The sequence below is a fragment of the Apis dorsata genome, unplaced genomic scaffold (genome assembly GCF_000469605.1).
Source record: "Apis dorsata unplaced genomic scaffold, Apis dorsata 1.3 scaffold_295, whole genome shotgun sequence".
Taxonomy (NCBI): Eukaryota; Metazoa; Arthropoda; class Insecta; order Hymenoptera; family Apidae; genus Apis; species Apis dorsata.
Window position 1 is genome coordinate 783,861 of NW_006263570.1, and position 17,818 is coordinate 801,678.

At 26.9% G+C, this 17,818-nt stretch overlaps 1 protein-coding gene across 1 annotated transcript in view; it reads left to right on the plus strand.

Annotated features, from left to right (window-relative positions):
* The window catches only part of LOC102679869, a 241,160-nt gene that overhangs the window by 83,039 nt on the left and 140,303 nt on the right, over positions 1–17,818 (plus strand). The window contains exon 3 of the mRNA XM_031511219.1: positions 4,433–4,551. Coding sequence (XP_031367079.1) covers positions 4,517–4,551 — 35 coding nt within the window. The 5' untranslated portion in view covers positions 4,433–4,516. The remainder of the gene's footprint in view (positions 1–4,432; positions 4,552–17,818) is intronic.

Sequence of the window (17,818 nt, forward strand, 5' to 3'; positions counted from 1 at the left end):
ATACCGGGCGGTGGATGTCGGTGGATTTTCGATGCGCTACGATGAGCTTTTGATGCGTGTAGATTTCTGGAGGAATGGGAGAGCAAATGGGCGGATCCGAAAGTCGAGTTTGCACGCTGTAATTTTATAAAATTTCGTGATCGTGAAGAGAATGGAAATGTAATTTGGAAATGGTGTTTGAATGAAGAAAATGATAGATGTGATAAGTTCTTCAAATTCAATTTTAATAATAAATTGTGAATTTGAAAACTTTAGTATTTGGGATAAAAGCGAAAACGAAAAGTGAATTTAATCCAAATTAATTTATAATTAATTTATAGAAGAAATTCAAGCTAGTTAAGAATAAATATTTCATATTATATAGTTTTTATATTTGATATTAAAATTGATAAATTTTTATAATAAAAGAATTATATAACTGTTTTCTAGCTTTCTCTATATTTTTATTACGTTTTAAAAGATTATTATTTACATTATGATATAATATAGTAATATTTATTTATATATAGAAAAAAATTTACTTAAAATAATCTTTGATGTATTAAAAATAGATTAATATAGATAATATAGAGATTTATTTTTTAAATTTATAATTTGATAACGTTGAAATAATTATAAATATAATAAAATGAATAAAACTGATGAGTTTTAACTATAATATAGTTACATATCTTTACAAAATGAAATGTTATACAAATAGTGAAGTTGTTCTTTTAGAAATAGCTATAATTATGACATAATTACACACATTACTCTTATTTATACAAATTTAATACAAATTTCTTTTTAGATTCATATTTCGCATATTCCAGTATATAAACTGAGATAAATATTTTTCCATATATTCATTTAGATGTACATTCATGAACATTTTCGTTTTTCATTTTGTATTTCTTCACATCTATATCTTCTGTCTTTTATAATACAGATTCTTTCATTATTCCTTTCATTACTTTTGAATATAAAAACTATATAATTTTTATAAATATGAATATATGCTGAATAATATATATATGTATAATATATGTATCATTTTAATTCATAAAGATAAAGATACGTCAATACTTTTTCGATTCTTTATAAACCAAGAATCATCTAATCACAACAATAAGCTAAAGGAATGAGCTGAATTTCAGTAAACGTTGTCCGTTCCTCGCTAAATTTGAGCCACGGAATTTCACATGATATTCGACGAAGGCAAATTCGACGCCAATTCCGGGTGTTCTTGCGCGTCCCATGGGACTTTCAAATGAAACAGCGTCCATGCGCGCACAGGCCCTCGGTCTTTAGCTTCCTGAAATAGTTGGTGAAATAGTACACGCCCCTGCCCGAGTAATAAACTCAATTCCACATACTTAACAGGCATACCATGTCTGACACCCTCGACCATGTCTTCGAGCTGCTTGTTGTTAACACGTGAAATACCATGCCAACATCTCACGTTAATTAGGAATTTTGTAGGATACGATATTGTCTTGTATTTGGATCTGGTTCTTTTCAAAGAAAAATTTATATTTTTAGATAGAGGTATTGGCAGGATTAAATCTTAAATATTAATTTAAATCTTAAATATATAGTTTTACATTCTCTAAGTTTTGATTAAGATTATGGAAGTAATATGAGAATAAAAATCACAGAGAAAATTGAAAAATATATATTAGAAAATTATAATTAAGATTTATATTTTAGCAATATGGATATGCATTAGATACATGGATATGCAAAGAAAAAAAAATTATTTTTTAATATTTTTGTGCAAATTTGTCTTCTTTTTTTAATAATCTTTAATCCAACTTGTTTAAATGTAATAATATTATTTATTTATACTTTATTAGTGAAAATTTATGATTTAAATTGGAAAGTAATTGAGGATAATTATAATATTTTAGAATATTTATAGATAATATTTATAAGGCAATAAAGAATATTATTTCTTTTTTTGCCAGTTATCAAAATATAATGCATAAGGATATTTAAAGAATCCATCAAAAAATAATGTATATATTTGACCTTATTCTTCCCTATAACTGATGGATTCATAAAAAAAAAAGCAACCCTTGCTCAATTCCAATCATAAAATCCATTTTATTATCTGAGAATATCTATAGGAATCATGCAATAATGTAATTGATATTCTATCAAAAAATAACCTATTTGTTCTTTTTTTCTATTCATTAAATATTTCTATTCATCAAATATATATAATCAACTTAAACAAAAAAAGAATATAATAGAAGATACAATAATCTAATTATCTATTAAGTATCATATATCTGAAAATAATTTATCAAAAAATAAGTAAATAAATAAATAACAAATCTTATCGTTGACAAATTATATAATAAAATATCATGAATAATAATAAAAAAAAAGAGATTTTTTATATTAATGTCTCAGAAAAAAGCAGATCACTCTGAAACACGGTAAGCAAAAATGTGGAAACATGGCGTTCACAATGGGGCAATGATATCTTTATTGTCGTTCTAATGTCTGTCATAAAGCGCGTCCGGCCTGGCTTTACGATGGCTACGTGTGGTAATTGAAAATCGTGTCCAGCCTCGTTCTGTTTCACGTGTTCGTAATGAACCGTTCAAAACACGCGACGGCGAATTGCGAACCATTCGCGCGATACGCGCCTCGATTATTGAAAGCACAGGCCACGGATTGGAAGTCGTTACACTTTGTTCGTCGTCGATCGCTACTTGATTTCCGTTGGAACCAAGTTTTCACGTTTTGATTGGATTCATCAATTAAATCGTTAAGATTTAATTGATTCGATTATAGAACATTCTAGTATCATTAATATCTTAAGTGGAGAATAATTAAATTTTTTAAGAACAAAGATACTTTAATCTATTAAATATATATATATATCATTTTTTAATATTTTAATAGCATAATTACATTATTTTTTGAATAAATTTTTTAAAATTTTTCTTTTTTAAATAATATTATAATAACTAATTTATTAGTTTAAGAAAGAATAGATAATTGTGTCTATATTTTATAGGAAATAATATTTGGATTAAATTATACTTTTATAATTCAAGGAAATATTCTATTTTATCAATGAATTATGATATAAAATTTGAATTGTCAAACTATTAGTTAAATAATATATTAATAATATTAAAAACATAAGTCTTAAATATATTTTTTCCTAAATTTTGTTAAAATTTGTTTTACATTTTTCATATTCGAATATTTTTATAAAAATTCAAGTAAAGCTGTGGCTAGTGGAAATAGGGAGAAATAATAGAAGCATCACCGTGCATATTTGTTCTGTAGCGTAAAAAACACAGGAAGCTGGATGTATTTTTGGAATGCAGTCATTAATGGATACTAGGAAATGTGTGTACGCGGGCATGTAGCAGTGCCGTCTACGTCAAGCACATTCGCACGGTTGGCAGTAACATGTGTCAAATGTTAGACGGTTCTGAAAATGTGTTTCACGTAATGCTAATAGCCAAATATAGGTTTGCTGAAATTACATTTTGCCAATTTGTCAACGATTTTGAATAGTTAAAAAATCATTTTATCAAAAATAGCTAAATTTTTCACATTGGAATAAAAAAATCTCAATGAATATTATATTTTGAAGAATATTGATATATTTGTATACGTTTGATCCTTATTTATATTAATCTGATACTTAAAAAAATTTTTTCCATATTATTTAATATATTTTATACTTAAATATGTAGTGAATGTTATTGAAAATATAAATTAATTTATATAATTATCATTTTCAAATCTCAATATATTCATTCTTGAAGAAATTACAATTTTTTCGATAAAAATATATAATATCGAATAATTCTATATTGATATTTCTTTAAAAAATAAAAAATAAACAATATATGATTAGGTTTTATTTCAAACAAAATTTTCTCTTAAAGAAATTTTATGATAAAGACTTAAATTTTTCGAAATAATTAAATCAATCACTATTATATATTTCAAATATCGCGGGCGTTAGATAGTTCGAATCCGAAGTCTCTTCGGATCCTTTCGTGTCTGTTCGGGTGTTCTCGGCGCAGGATGGCGCGAGCAGTAACGAAAAGTCACGCGCAACTAATATGTCATTGTCTCGTGCATAATAAAATATTATTGCGTATAATAAAGTGTTTATCGTGAATCGTTTTGCTTCGAGGTATATTTTCAATCTCAAGCTATCATCCAACATCAATCATCATATATATATGTACGTAAAATATCTGCTTTCTTTGATTTAATAATTTTCCGTGCTTAGTAATATTTCTATTTCCACTTATTTCTCTTGTTATACGAACAGTTCATTTTACTATATGACATAAATTCGCCTAACCTTGAGCCATAACCTCGAGATCATAAATAATCAATTAAGCTGACTGCCAGAGATGGAACATCAATACAAAGACACGTTGACACATTTCACGATTTCTGTCTGCAGGTCTGCGGGAAGGTGTTCAACAACGCATCGGCGCTCACGAAGCACAAGCTGACGCACAGTGACGAGAGGAAATACGTGTGCACGATGTGCGGCAAGGCGTTCAAGCGGCAGGACCACTTGTGAGTACAGATGAACACAATTCGCCTCTTTTCTGCGTCAATTAATCAACGTTAATGTCGTGTTTCTTGCCTCAGTTATTTCAAAAAAATGAAATACTGCAAATGATAATTCTACATTTTTTTTCTTTCATTTAAAAGCTCTCTGTTTCTTTTCAATCATGATTTTCTCTTTTGTGTCTTTGAGTGAAACGGTTCCATTTAAAAATCGAAAGCTTTTCGTTTACGTTTTCCAAAGCTTCTCAAGGAATAGATGCTGGTTAAGAGCGTGGTTTCCTGAAATTTGTATATTACATAATATTATAGAATAGTTGTTTTACTGCTTTGTGCACTCGACAAGGGGATTGTTTTTGATACACGATTCATCTTGCCATATGAGTGAGCCATGGCTTGAGAGTTATTCTCTAAGTCGGATTTCAAGAGCTTATGCTTTTGTTATGAAAACGTTGCGGCTCACGATTGCTGCCAAATAAATGCTAAGTTGGATTGGTGATAAAAAGTTTTATGTATTTGATAAATCAAAATTTATTAGAAACAGACGCAATTTCTTAAATTAATATAATATAATAAAAATTTTAATAAAAATTAAAATAATACTTTGAATTTTATCTAGTAATTTTTATTAATAAACACTCGTCTTTCTCTTGATTGATATTAGATTTAATTTTCTTTCTGCCAATTTATAATAATATTTCTGAGTGATCTATCCTTGTATCTTTAAATTTTTCAATCTTCAATTCTTTCAATTCTTAAATAATTAAATGTTTTGAGTCTTAAAGTCTTCGAATCTTTGAATTTCAAATTCTTTTGACTATTAACTTTTTGAATCTTCAAACTTAGAGAACTTTCAAATTTATGACTCTTTATATATCTATAGAATCATAAGATCGATAAAGAAAAAATTTAAAAGACAAATTCAACGCATTTGTTACTATTTCTCGAATTAAATAAACATTTTGAGACGATTCTTTGTAAAATTTGTACGAACGGTGAAGAGAAAAGTAACGATAGTGCGAAAAGAGAAAGACCTTCACAAGAATCGCAAGAATTGAAGATTCAATTCTTCTCAAGAACGAGAAAAGGAGAATAAAGAAGAATCAATAGTGGCAGCGATGGTTGCCAGTCTTGGTCAGACTTGTTGGCCGGTCGGAAAAGATTAGACTTGTATTTCCTTTTCCAAATCCTCTCTTCGTTCCTTCCACTTTCTCGATGCTTCTTCCTTTCTCCTTATTCGAGATTCGCCACATACCTTGGCCACGTTTCCACTCGGACAGTAGTTTTCCTTTCTGCCACCCTCTCGAGCCCTCTCTCCGTCACGTTCAACTCGGCTTTGCGGTATTACTCGCGATTCATTGAACGCTTTGTCAGAAACTTATTGATACCGCATTGAAACCGTTGCTTCTCGTGCTTAGGATATTTATTAATTTTCTTTGCCCGATGGATTGAGATCTTATTATAAATTCCTTCGGATACTACTTTATTACTGCTTTACGTTGCTACTTATTAAATTATAGTAACTTTTAAGATAATCTGTAAATAATTTGAGTTTCTTATTTATTTATTAAATTAACCATGAATGCTAAAGCTTTTTATTATCCCGACAGAATGCTTATTTTCTTATATCATTCATTTTCATATACTTGGATTTTATCGTAATGCTTATTGGTGATATTGATAAAATTTATATAAATTTCTTTCGAATAAGTAATTATATAAGTAAGTAGTTTGCAAATAATTTGAATATAGCAATTTTTCTAGGTTTAAGAATTCAATGATACAATTAGGTTCAAAAATATATAATAAAAGAAAGTTTATCTTTAATAAAAGTTAAAGTATAGATAGAAATATGATTTTTATATAACATAAAGAAATATATGCAATAAGCTATAAATATATTAATGCATATTTCGATTAGTAATTAAATTTATTTTTCGTCAATCATCAATTATTATTTTATAAGATTTCCTTCACAGAAATTACAATTTCTTTCACAGAACATTACAATATCTCTTTCCTCTTTCTTTCTCTCTTTATTCGTTTTTTTAAAATATTTTCTCCTTTTCTTTGTTTTCACGTAGAAATGTATATCGTATCTTTAACGATTCAACAAGCGGAAGAAATATCGTTTCATAAAATTTTTCTAAAGAGTTTCTTTAAACTCCATAGATATTCCCTCCAACAATATCTTTTTCTTTCGTGACGTTTCATTTCTCAAGATTCTTCGATAATTTCATGGAAATTTCTTAAGATCGCTCATTTTTTTAAAACAATGTTACTGAACAACATTAACTGAATCACTTTTTTAGAATAATTAATATTATTTTCTTTATTTTGTTTCTTATTGCTTTGTTCCAGAAGTTATAATAACTTTATAATTTCACAAAAACAAATAATTAAAATTAAAACTTATCAAAAATTAATATAACTCATAAAATAATATTATTATAATAACATTTTCATTTCATTTAATTATGATTATTTCAACGTTTCTATTAAACTACATCTGTGATGTTGTATATTTAGAATATAATTTTCATAATTTTATGAGAATTTTTCTTACTTTAATTTATATCTACATTAACAATATAATGTTAAATAATGTTCTTAGTAATTGAGCTTATATTTTAAGAATCTAATTTAATGAGAAATCTTTATAACTGGAAATATCTTTGTATCCGCGTCGAAATCGCCACAATTTTCTTTTGTGCTTGGTTCTGTCAGGGCTACGTGCACTGGATTCGAGCAGACTGTATTTTTCTTTTCCTCGATCTTTCCACCATGTCACCTTCGTTTTATGTACGTATTTCATTCGATAGGGTCGCTCAACACCCTGCTCAATACGAGTTGACGAACAGCCTGAAGAATTACTTTCGTTTCATCTCTCGTCCCCTAGAATTTCTTTCCCTTTTTGTCGTTCTTATTTAGTTCAAATGCATCGTCTCATCTATTGTTCCTTTTCAAGCTTCTTTCGTAATTCAAGATTCTTCGATTGATCGAGGAATACTCATTGAATTTAATATATATTGGATTTTGAATTGCAATTTAATTAAAATTTGGTTCTTATTATTTTGAACAATTTTATTTGGAAAGATAAAAGTTATCTTAAGTAAAATATTGTGAGTTCAAATTGCAGATAATTTTCAAAATAATTTTATAATCATGTTATACAAGCATAATAATTTTTCAATAAAGAAATATTTTTATTTTTTTAATTAGTATTTCTATTACAAGCTTATATAAATATATATATCTAAGTAATTAATGTATATCTGTTATATTTTTGTAATGAATGGCTATTAATTTTTTATAGTAACTTGGTTAATTTAAATACAAATAATATTTTTGAACATTTTTTTATTATAATATATTTTAAGCTCGTTTAAAAATATTTTATAATAATAGAAATAGAATAAATTTTAATAAATTGTATATTTGAAAAAATCACCAGAAAAATAAAATATTTTTTAAGAAATCTTTCACAAATAAATTAGAGATTTTGCAAAATCATATTGCAAAATATAAAAATTGATTTCATTCATAGAAATATTTATTTCATTCTTTAAATATCATAATACATATTATATATTCTATTTCTATATTCAAATTTGCATAAATGCATAAATATCCCTTTTCTGTTTACAAAATAATAAAAATTAACGAAGCAATATTTTCTCATTCAGATATTCTATTTCAACTCCATTCTTCGCTTGAAAATTTCTTTTGAGAAATCTTTCGCATTAAGATTTTTTTAATTCTAACAAGCTAAACGCTTATACAAGAACAAACTCGATTTCAAGCATTTTGCCGTGCGAGCATTCCATTTGGCTTGCGTCCATAAAAATTTCCTTACTTGGAAACTCGTTTTTAAGAAAGCATATGCCAGGATTCGAGTAAACGATGTGGACGACTTTATCCGATCAGAGAAAAAGTCCTTAGCCTGTTTCCCGTTTTTATTGAAATCTTTTTAACCTCGGATAGAACCTCGAAAAGACGAGGGGCTTAAGTATCTAACTCTGTTCATAAAAAGTCGTAAAGAATTGCGCTCTCCCTCCTTTTAAACTTTCCTAGCATATTATATATATATAGAGCCACGAAATTTTAACACGAATGGCGAAAAGTAAGATTCGCAATAATTTACTGAATCGTATTCTTGGTCTATAAAGCCGACATTTAAACCTAGCCGGTACAGTTCACAAGTGGAGCAACGTCGTTAAACTGCTTTCTAAACTTGATAGCGAAGAGTTAAAAGGAAATTGTTGTGTAATGAGTTCAAAATATCAATAACCTTTTTATGCGCGTTAAGAATACAACTGTTCAGGGATAGAATATAATATAGAATTTAGAATATAAATTGATAAAGATTAAAACAATTATTGATTGAATGAGACAATTGCTTTTTAAATGCAATAGTGATTGCATTCAAAATATCAACTTTCTTTTTTGTACATGCTATATTTCAAAAATATATAAAAATATATTTCTTGCTAATGGCTGAAGCTAAGTTGTAATTGATTAAAACATTTTTGATTAATGATATTTGTTTAAATAACTTTCAAGTGTTGTAATGATACTTTGTATAGAATTCAAGAAAATAAAGTAGAATTTAATTTGACCTATATTTTTAGTATGTAAGATGTTATTAAAAATCTTATAAAAAGTTAGACTTGCATATATTATTTTTTCTGAAGTGGTTCCAATACAATTTGCATAAATTGAATTTTTATTTATAGATAATCAATAGATAAAATAACGTTATTAACATGTTAAATAGATTATTAAATTAAGAAATCATATAATTTAAATACTTATTTTTTAGAAAAATAAAAAAATAAAAAAAATTTTATAAAAGTATTTTGATCTTTGCTTTTAATTATTAATACTAGAATCTATTTTGCAGTAAAGATTAAATAATAATAATTTATTTTGCATTGTTTAAATACATCTGATAATAATTTTATAATGAATTTTTAAATGTCTTCAGTGAATATGATGCGTTAAAAAATTATTTTCAATTTTTTAATATTTTTAATTGAGATTGTTAAAGTTATTTTATTTGATTTTGAATTTTTTATTAGCTCTTGATAGCATTGAAATTCTGAAAATTTAATTTAAATTTTTTAATACTTTTTATAAAATTATAAAGATATTACTTAAATTTTTATAATATCTTTCTTTAAAATTAACTAACCATTTCAATTTTTTTTCAAAAAAGTCTAACTTCAATTATAATAAAAAATAAAATTATCAAGAAAATTAAATAGATTTTAATATTCATTATAAATTTATGCAGAAAATATTTAAAAATTTTAATTTTATATTAAAATTAAAATTTTTACAATTCACCATTGCTTTACATTTTATTCAATTTAAAATGTAAAAAATACGAATCGTTTATTACTAAAACAAATATTCTTCTTTTCTTCTTCTTCTTTTTTTTTTTTTTTTCACGTTTGAGCACTCTATTACGTATGAAAATTAAGTATAATTGGTCTTCGAGATTCTTGTTCCGCGAGTTCAACGCGAAGTTTAATTCGTGCCCATCGAGCTGAAAATTCTCCTAGATTCAGCGAAGGGGAAAAAAATTACGTCCTGTCTGCTTTTTACAGAATATTTCAACCGGATGAATGTAATATTGCAATTGTCGTGATTGAAATACTTCTTTGAAGTCTCTTGCCTTTTAGGTATTTAGCAAAGAATTTTCTTGGAGCGCTTGCTTCGTAAGAGGCTCCTATTGCATAAAGAAAATCAACTAATTAATCGAGGATCAAAAAAGAAAAACTCTTTTGTTGTTTTCGCGCGCGAAAATTCTCACTAGGTTTTCTTTTTTTACATTCATAAAAATTAAATTCGTTGCATAAAATGAAAAATACAATAATTTAAATATTTCGACAAATTATTCCAATAATATTTTTAAGCTTCCATTCTTACATAATTTATATATCTTTGACAACTTTAGTTTTGTTGATATTTTTAAGAAATCATTTGTTATCATTTGTTTCTCGAAAAGTTTTCAATTAGATTTGAATACGAACGAATTCTTTTTTCATCTTTGAATATATCGATTCGAATTTTGATTAAAATTAAAGAAACAATTTTAACAATTAATTGGATAATAAAATACAAATATCAGTAAATCTGTTTTTTTTATTATTAATTTTATTATTAATTTTTAAATTCTTTAATACAGTAGCCCTAAAAGAATTAATAAAAAAAAGGATATTACGCAAGGTTAAAATTGTTCTTTGATGTGAATAAATAATTAATAATAGTAAAAAATCAATATTTAAAATTTTATGTAAATATAAAACTTTAGTTATATTTTTTCTATTTCTTGACTGAAAAAAAGCTCCAAAATAAAAATAATAAAATGAAAAAATATTAATTCGTTAAGATGTCAGAAACATCCGATTTTCTCTATATTTCTCTTCATTATTTTTGGTACTTTTACGAAGCATAAATTATTAGCATCAAGAAAAGAGAAGATAATTGATATCCTCAGACAAATGTAATTAGAGCTTTCCATCGAAAAAAGTTTGATAAGGAAATAAAAGTAATGCTTTCATGATGGAACGTAATTTAATTCTATTTGCACGAACTAATAAGCATCGAATTACATTTTTCACTGGTATTTCTCTGTTATTCCGCCAATCCTTCAATTTTTTCCTTTTTCATCTTTTGTAATAAAGAAGGTTCCTCAATCATGCAACGTGTTTGTAAAACTATTGGAAATTTTTTACGAGAAAACGATAAAAATATTTTTATTTTTCAATCTAATTTTCAAATCGATAAATAATTTTTTATAAATATATTTTGATTAATTTTTATTTAAGGTAGGATTGATGATGATATTATTGCTATTAAATGTATATTATTAATTGTTTTATTTTTATATTCGACTTTTACTATGTATTAAAAAGTTGCTACTTTATTGTATTATTATTTTGTATGCATTATATTCATTTCTACAATATGTTAATATGTTCGTGAAATACGAACATTTTTGAAAACTTAAATTAATATAAAAAAAATTATTTTGATTTCTAAAAATGATCCTGCAAAGATATTCCATGAATATCAATAATAGTATCAATATCAATGTAGATATAAATACCAGTGATAATAATTTTCGAATATAAATTCTAATTATAATTTTCTAATTCTAATTACGTATAAATTGTATATTTATTTTCTAAAATAAAGAATTCCTTTTTATTAAAGTTTTTATTTAAGAAAAAAACATATAAAAATAAATTATTTGATGATATAATTAATTTGAAAATTAATATAAAAATTAATTTGTTTTAAGTTTATCTCAAGATAGTGGCTATATATTTTTTTATAAAAACTCAAAGAAAAAATAGAAAAAGAAAAGAAAAGCAAAAATTCTCTTGCATAATTCACAAGGAACAATTTCCTCTTTTTCTTTTTTTCTCTTTTTTTTTTCATGATCATATTCTAAATTTTTTCAAGTTCTTATTATAGAAACATTTCAAATAGGCCTTTGTTGTTCGATTTTTAGATACTGTATAGAGAGGAAAAGAAAAAGTTTTGAGCCACTTAACCAGTTTCTCATATATTTTGTGAAATGGATTTTTCTTATATAATATGTTACATAGAATTTGTATAGAATTTATCGTATCATGCAGAAGTTATTAAATGGGAACAAAATGAAATATAAAAAATCAACACTGATGGATCTTCTTTACTTAGTAGCTAGCTCCAATTAATTACACTTGTTTTTCATTATATATTTTTAATTTCTTCGAACATAAATTGTTGATATTTTTGAAGAAAATAGATTGTGTATGAAGTGTTTCGTTTATGTTAGTGAATCATAAATATTTGTAATAAATTGATAGGTTTGATTGAATCTTTTTGAAACTAAAAAAATAATGCATAATTTTCTTTGTAATATTTTTGATGGATGAATTCTTTATGGAATTTTTATTATTTTAAAATTATATTAATTTTTTAATTCGTATTCTAATGTCAAAAAATAATGTTATAATATTAAATTAAATCTATTATTATAATTTACTTATTGTAATGTAATATTATTTTTTATTGTCCTTTAATTTAAAATATATCTCGAAATTCTTTCTTTTTTAATCTGGATAAAGTTTTTCTAAGCTAAAATATATTCTATTATTGCGTTAATCTCTGTACTTTAGCTATTTAAGCAGAGAAGACGAATTAATAAGACAATTTCAACTTGACAATTAAACTCAATAATTTCTTTATTATTATTATTTTTTTTCGTACAATTTCTGTTAGATATAAATTATTCTATTTTTATATATTCCATTTTGAATATTAAAAATAATTTGACTAAAATTCATTTGTCCAGACTATCTCCATGATTATTAATTAGAGATCTAGTAATATAATTCAATTAAACATTTTCAACAATCAATACCAATCGATAAGATAAAATAATTTTATTAATAACAAAATTAATCACTTTAACATTAAATCGAAACAAAAAAACAAATTTACTCAAACTTTTCCAAATTCAAATCCATACAAATCAATCAAAACAAAAAAAAAAGAAAAAAAGAAAAAGAAATGAAATAATCAATACGATAAAACCAGTCACAAGCAACGACAGAATCCGAATGACAATTCTCTCCTCTTTCCCTGTTCAAACGAAGATGTCCCAGGATCGTTTAATTGAAAACTAAAAAGAAAGAAGAAGAAGAAGAAGAAAAAAAGAGAAGCGTAACATCTCTCGAGGTTCTTATTCTCGAACAGGGAGGATAGCTGCGTTTCCACTCTCGGTCCAGCGAGCACAGCCGACCCTTCCTCCTCAACCCTTTGCCAAGCGAGCGGCCCGCCATTGTAAGTTCCGCGGCGTATCTCTGTTATCGAAGTAAATCCACGTAGTCCTTTTCCCCGTGTTCGAACGGCGACAGTACCGCTTGAAATAAGGAAGAACGAAAGGAAGCGCTTATACCTCGAGAGGTATTCTCTTCGAAGAGCTCTTCTTCGAGAGCCACGCCATATCTATATATTATATATATATAAAGAGAGAAAAGTATATATATATAGTGTATATACTCTCTATATATATACATATATACAGTGTGTCCGGTTTATTGTAATTCCCTTAAATATCTCGAGAAATGTGAATGATAAAGAGTAATTTGATATTGAAGAAATGATGATTAATTATTTTTATGCATAGATTTTCTTTTAAAATAAAAAATGTTAATTCATATCGAAGAATCTTTACTTTAAATGATATTTGAAGTTCATAAAACTTATACTCTCATATGTATAATAAAATATTCACATGTTTCTAATCTTCGATACGATAAATTTCATGAATTTCAAATTATCTTTTAATAAAGCTTCTAACTTGCCACTTTTTTGTGGTAATTAATTAATATTTATATCTTTCGAGACACTTTAAGATTCCAGTTCGAAATAAACCGGACACATTGTATATCGAGAAGGGCGTCGTGGGGGGAGGACAGTGGGGTCTCTTCGTCCAAAAGGGATTTGCGAACTTAGAAAAGAGAGGCTATGGAATAGAAGGGGGGTGGGATTCAGAAAGAGTCGTTGCAGCGAGCAGGGGAGAAGTTGGTCGTTTCTTCCGCTTGTAAAGAGGACTTGCTTTCCCACCTCGATATCGTCGATACCCCCCTTTGTTCCCCGGCTTCTGCCTCGTTCGACCCCGCATTAAGGATGCTCTGACCCCGTGAAATGAAAGAAAATTCAGAGGAAAACGGTCTTCCTCGAATAGCGAAGACCTAGCGTCGCTATCGTTGCTCCCTCCTCTATCATTGAATTAATGGAGAGTTGATAATTGACGCGAATTTAATCTTCGATCCTGATAATTGGGAGAGAAATGAGAGAAGTCTCGGGTGGAAAATTTCTTTAGGAAAATTCGACGGGGGTGAGTATGGGTGATTATTGGAGATTTCAGAAAGTTTAAAGGATCTTAGGATCTTAGCTCGATTTGTTTGTCTCTGAGGAGGTGTTCTGTGAAATTTTTTGATTTCAGTGATTGATTTAGTTTCATTTTATAATCTTTTTAAATATTTGCATTAGAAAGTAGGGGATGAATCGAGGCAATATTAATAGCATTTCGTGATCATTTGGAATTTTAGATTAATAAAGATTGATTAATTTTTTCTTTCATTTTCATTATAGAAAGATAAGAGACAAAATAATAGTTTGTGAATTTATTATTACATATTTCTCATTCTCTGATTGAAATGATTTGCTTAAAACTAAAAATAACATAAAGAAATAGCATCAATAAATTTTTCCACATATATTTTAGTAGAAAGAAATTACTTAAAAATAAAAAAAATTGCAGATTCTTTCTTTTGTCAAAATGTATATTGTCTTTGCATTAACTTTATTTAATAAAAATATATCATTAATCATAATTTGTGATATACATATAATAAGAATCAAAAATAAATAATTGTCAAAATCATACTTTAAAGTAAGAAAACAACGTATTCATAGAAATGCATAAAAAAAGTATAATAATAAAAATAAATTAAATATATATGTCATTATTTCAAGTAAAATCTTTTTCATAATTATCCTATATCCTATATATAAACTGACACATTCATAAATACATAACAAAAGAAAGAATTTGTGACAAAATTATATAATATTTAGTTTATTTGATGAATATTAATTTTCATTATTTATAGAAATATCGTTGATCGAAAATAGTGCCTCAAATTGAGATTATACAAGAAATTTTCCCGTGTCTCTTAGCTATTTTCAAATTTGTACTTCAAGAAGAATGAGGCTGTTACAAAACCCCGAGTGTTTTCATTGCTGAGTCGTTTTTCGTGTACGTATCAGATCCTCGCCGCAAGAGTAATTTTTCTAAACGAAATCTTTTCGCTCTTCAGAGGAAAGGAACTGTCCTCTGTATGTAAACTACATTGGAACCATTAGAATCTTTAACGCGACGACAAAAAGGAAACCGTGAACTCTCTTTGTTCTATCTCTTATTTTATTTAAGAACAGGAGATTTCACTTTCAGAATTTATGTTGATTATTCAGGGAACGTCATTAGCCTTGAAATGAAAGGCGATCAATTTTACTTTAGAAATATACTTTCAGCTTTGTCTCTTGAAGGATACATCGTCATTAGGAGGGAGGAGGGAGGAGAGAAGGGAGGGAGGGGAGGAGAGGAGGAGAACCATGGAACTTTCGTTCTTTTGTTTCTCTTTCAACAACGAAGCTTTCTTTTCCCGCTTCGACGTCTTCAATACGGTCTTTGTTCGTGCCATTTTCCTTTTCCTCCGCTCCGCTAAAAACGTTTCGTCGTGGATCCGATAGAAAAGAAAGTAGAGCGAAAGAAATTATAAAGATATACACTTTCCATCTTTGATTCTTATCAAATCCGAAAACCTATTTTATATAAAAAAAAAAGGAGTAATTAATAGTTTAGTAACGTTTTTTTAATTGATATTTCGAATATAAGAATATCCAGAATTTCTCAAATAATAGAATATAAACGTTTAATTTAATAATTAAATTTTGATAATCGATTTATTTTTTCATTATCTTCTTTGTTATATATTGGTGTAATTTCATGAAATTCACAGTCATAATTTATAATTATTATCAAAATATGATTGCTTATAAATCAATCTTGAATTGATTTTAATGATATTTAACTTAAGGAATTATAATTAAGATTTTTTAGTATTCATTTTGATTCGATGAATCTTTTATCTCCTCGTCTTCAGTTAACCTAATAATAAATAAATTAAAAAACTATTAATCATTATAAATCGAAATCCAAAAAATCAGAAAAGAAACTAATGAATTTCCTTTCTTCATTCACCGTCTCAATTTTAATATCTTCTATCAAATAGAACCATTCGCTTTTCTTTTTTTTTATCTTTTTTTCATTCATTTAATGGCGAATAGTTGGCTCGATCGATTCCTAGAGGATTCGTATGTGTACATCCACGAATCAGAAAGGAAATACATTAAAGTTGAACGAATTAGCTTTTACAAATTAAACTTTGAAGTTCGTCCCGAGATAAAATTTAAGGGAATTCGTTCGTGTATCGTGATGGACTATAAAGCTTGGAACAATGGGACAGAATAGCGCTTCGATACTGCTTGGAAAATTTACTGGAAACGATGTCGTCCGATGCTCTGACCACTTCTTACCGTGATCCACGCGAGAATCCCTTTTTCTCCCTTTTCGAAAGGGAGGTGAACGATGCTCGATGGTTCGTTAAAGTTTTATCAGAAGGGAGAAAGAACATCAGGGGAATGGGCGATTGAAATACGTCGAAACGGATGTTGACGAATCTCGTGTTATATTTTTAATGGATTTGTCTTGTATGCTAATTATTTATTTCTCGTGTAACGATGTAGGTAACGGGATTATAAATAGCAATGCTTAATTTATATTTATAAGAGTTCCTCTCTTTTCTCTTTCTATCTTTAAGAAAATAATAATTTTTAAAAAATGGAATTGTTAAAATGATGGATATAAAAAAGTAATTTAAAAATAAGTAATATTAAAATTTAATTGTAAATTTATAAATTGTATGTAATTACAAATTACGATTAATATTAAAATTTATGATTTAGAAGACAAAAAAATAAATATTTTATTCTATTTTCAGACACTTTTAAAATAGCAAAATGAAAAAAATGGAAAAAAAACTATAAATATAAATTTGTTTATCAACGAGCGAACAATTCAAGTGTTCGTTACAAGGATTAAAAATATATATAACTCTTAATTGAGTTGCTTTTTTTTTATTTACGGAATGTCCTCGCATTTGCTCATTAGTTAAAACAAGTGCCTCGTTCTTGAAAATTAAAGGTTAATGCGTAGGTGAAAGGTTAAAGGTTAACATTTCCCTCCTTAAGCTCGCAAACAACGTTTAAGAGAGCCTCGCTCATCTCTTTTTACCCTCTAATTAAAAACCTTTGATATATAACGCTGAAAAGTTTCCATGAAGAACAACATCGTCGAAAAATGGTACTTTTACAAAGTGAATCGTGCGCAAAGTTACGAGTTTCAAAAAGAATATCCTCTATCCACGACTTGGGAGAAAGGAAAAAAAGAAGAAAAAAAAAAAAAAATAGAAAAATCAACATCAAGCTCTGATAAATCTTAAAATGGTCTTTTAACGAAATGAAATGTTCGATTCTCGTTCCGGTTCTCGTTTCACCATGTAACGAAGGTGCAAATTAATCGAGTAACCTGAAAAATTCTCTCTCAGAGTCGTCTCTCTCTCTCTCTCTCTCTCTCTCTCTCTCT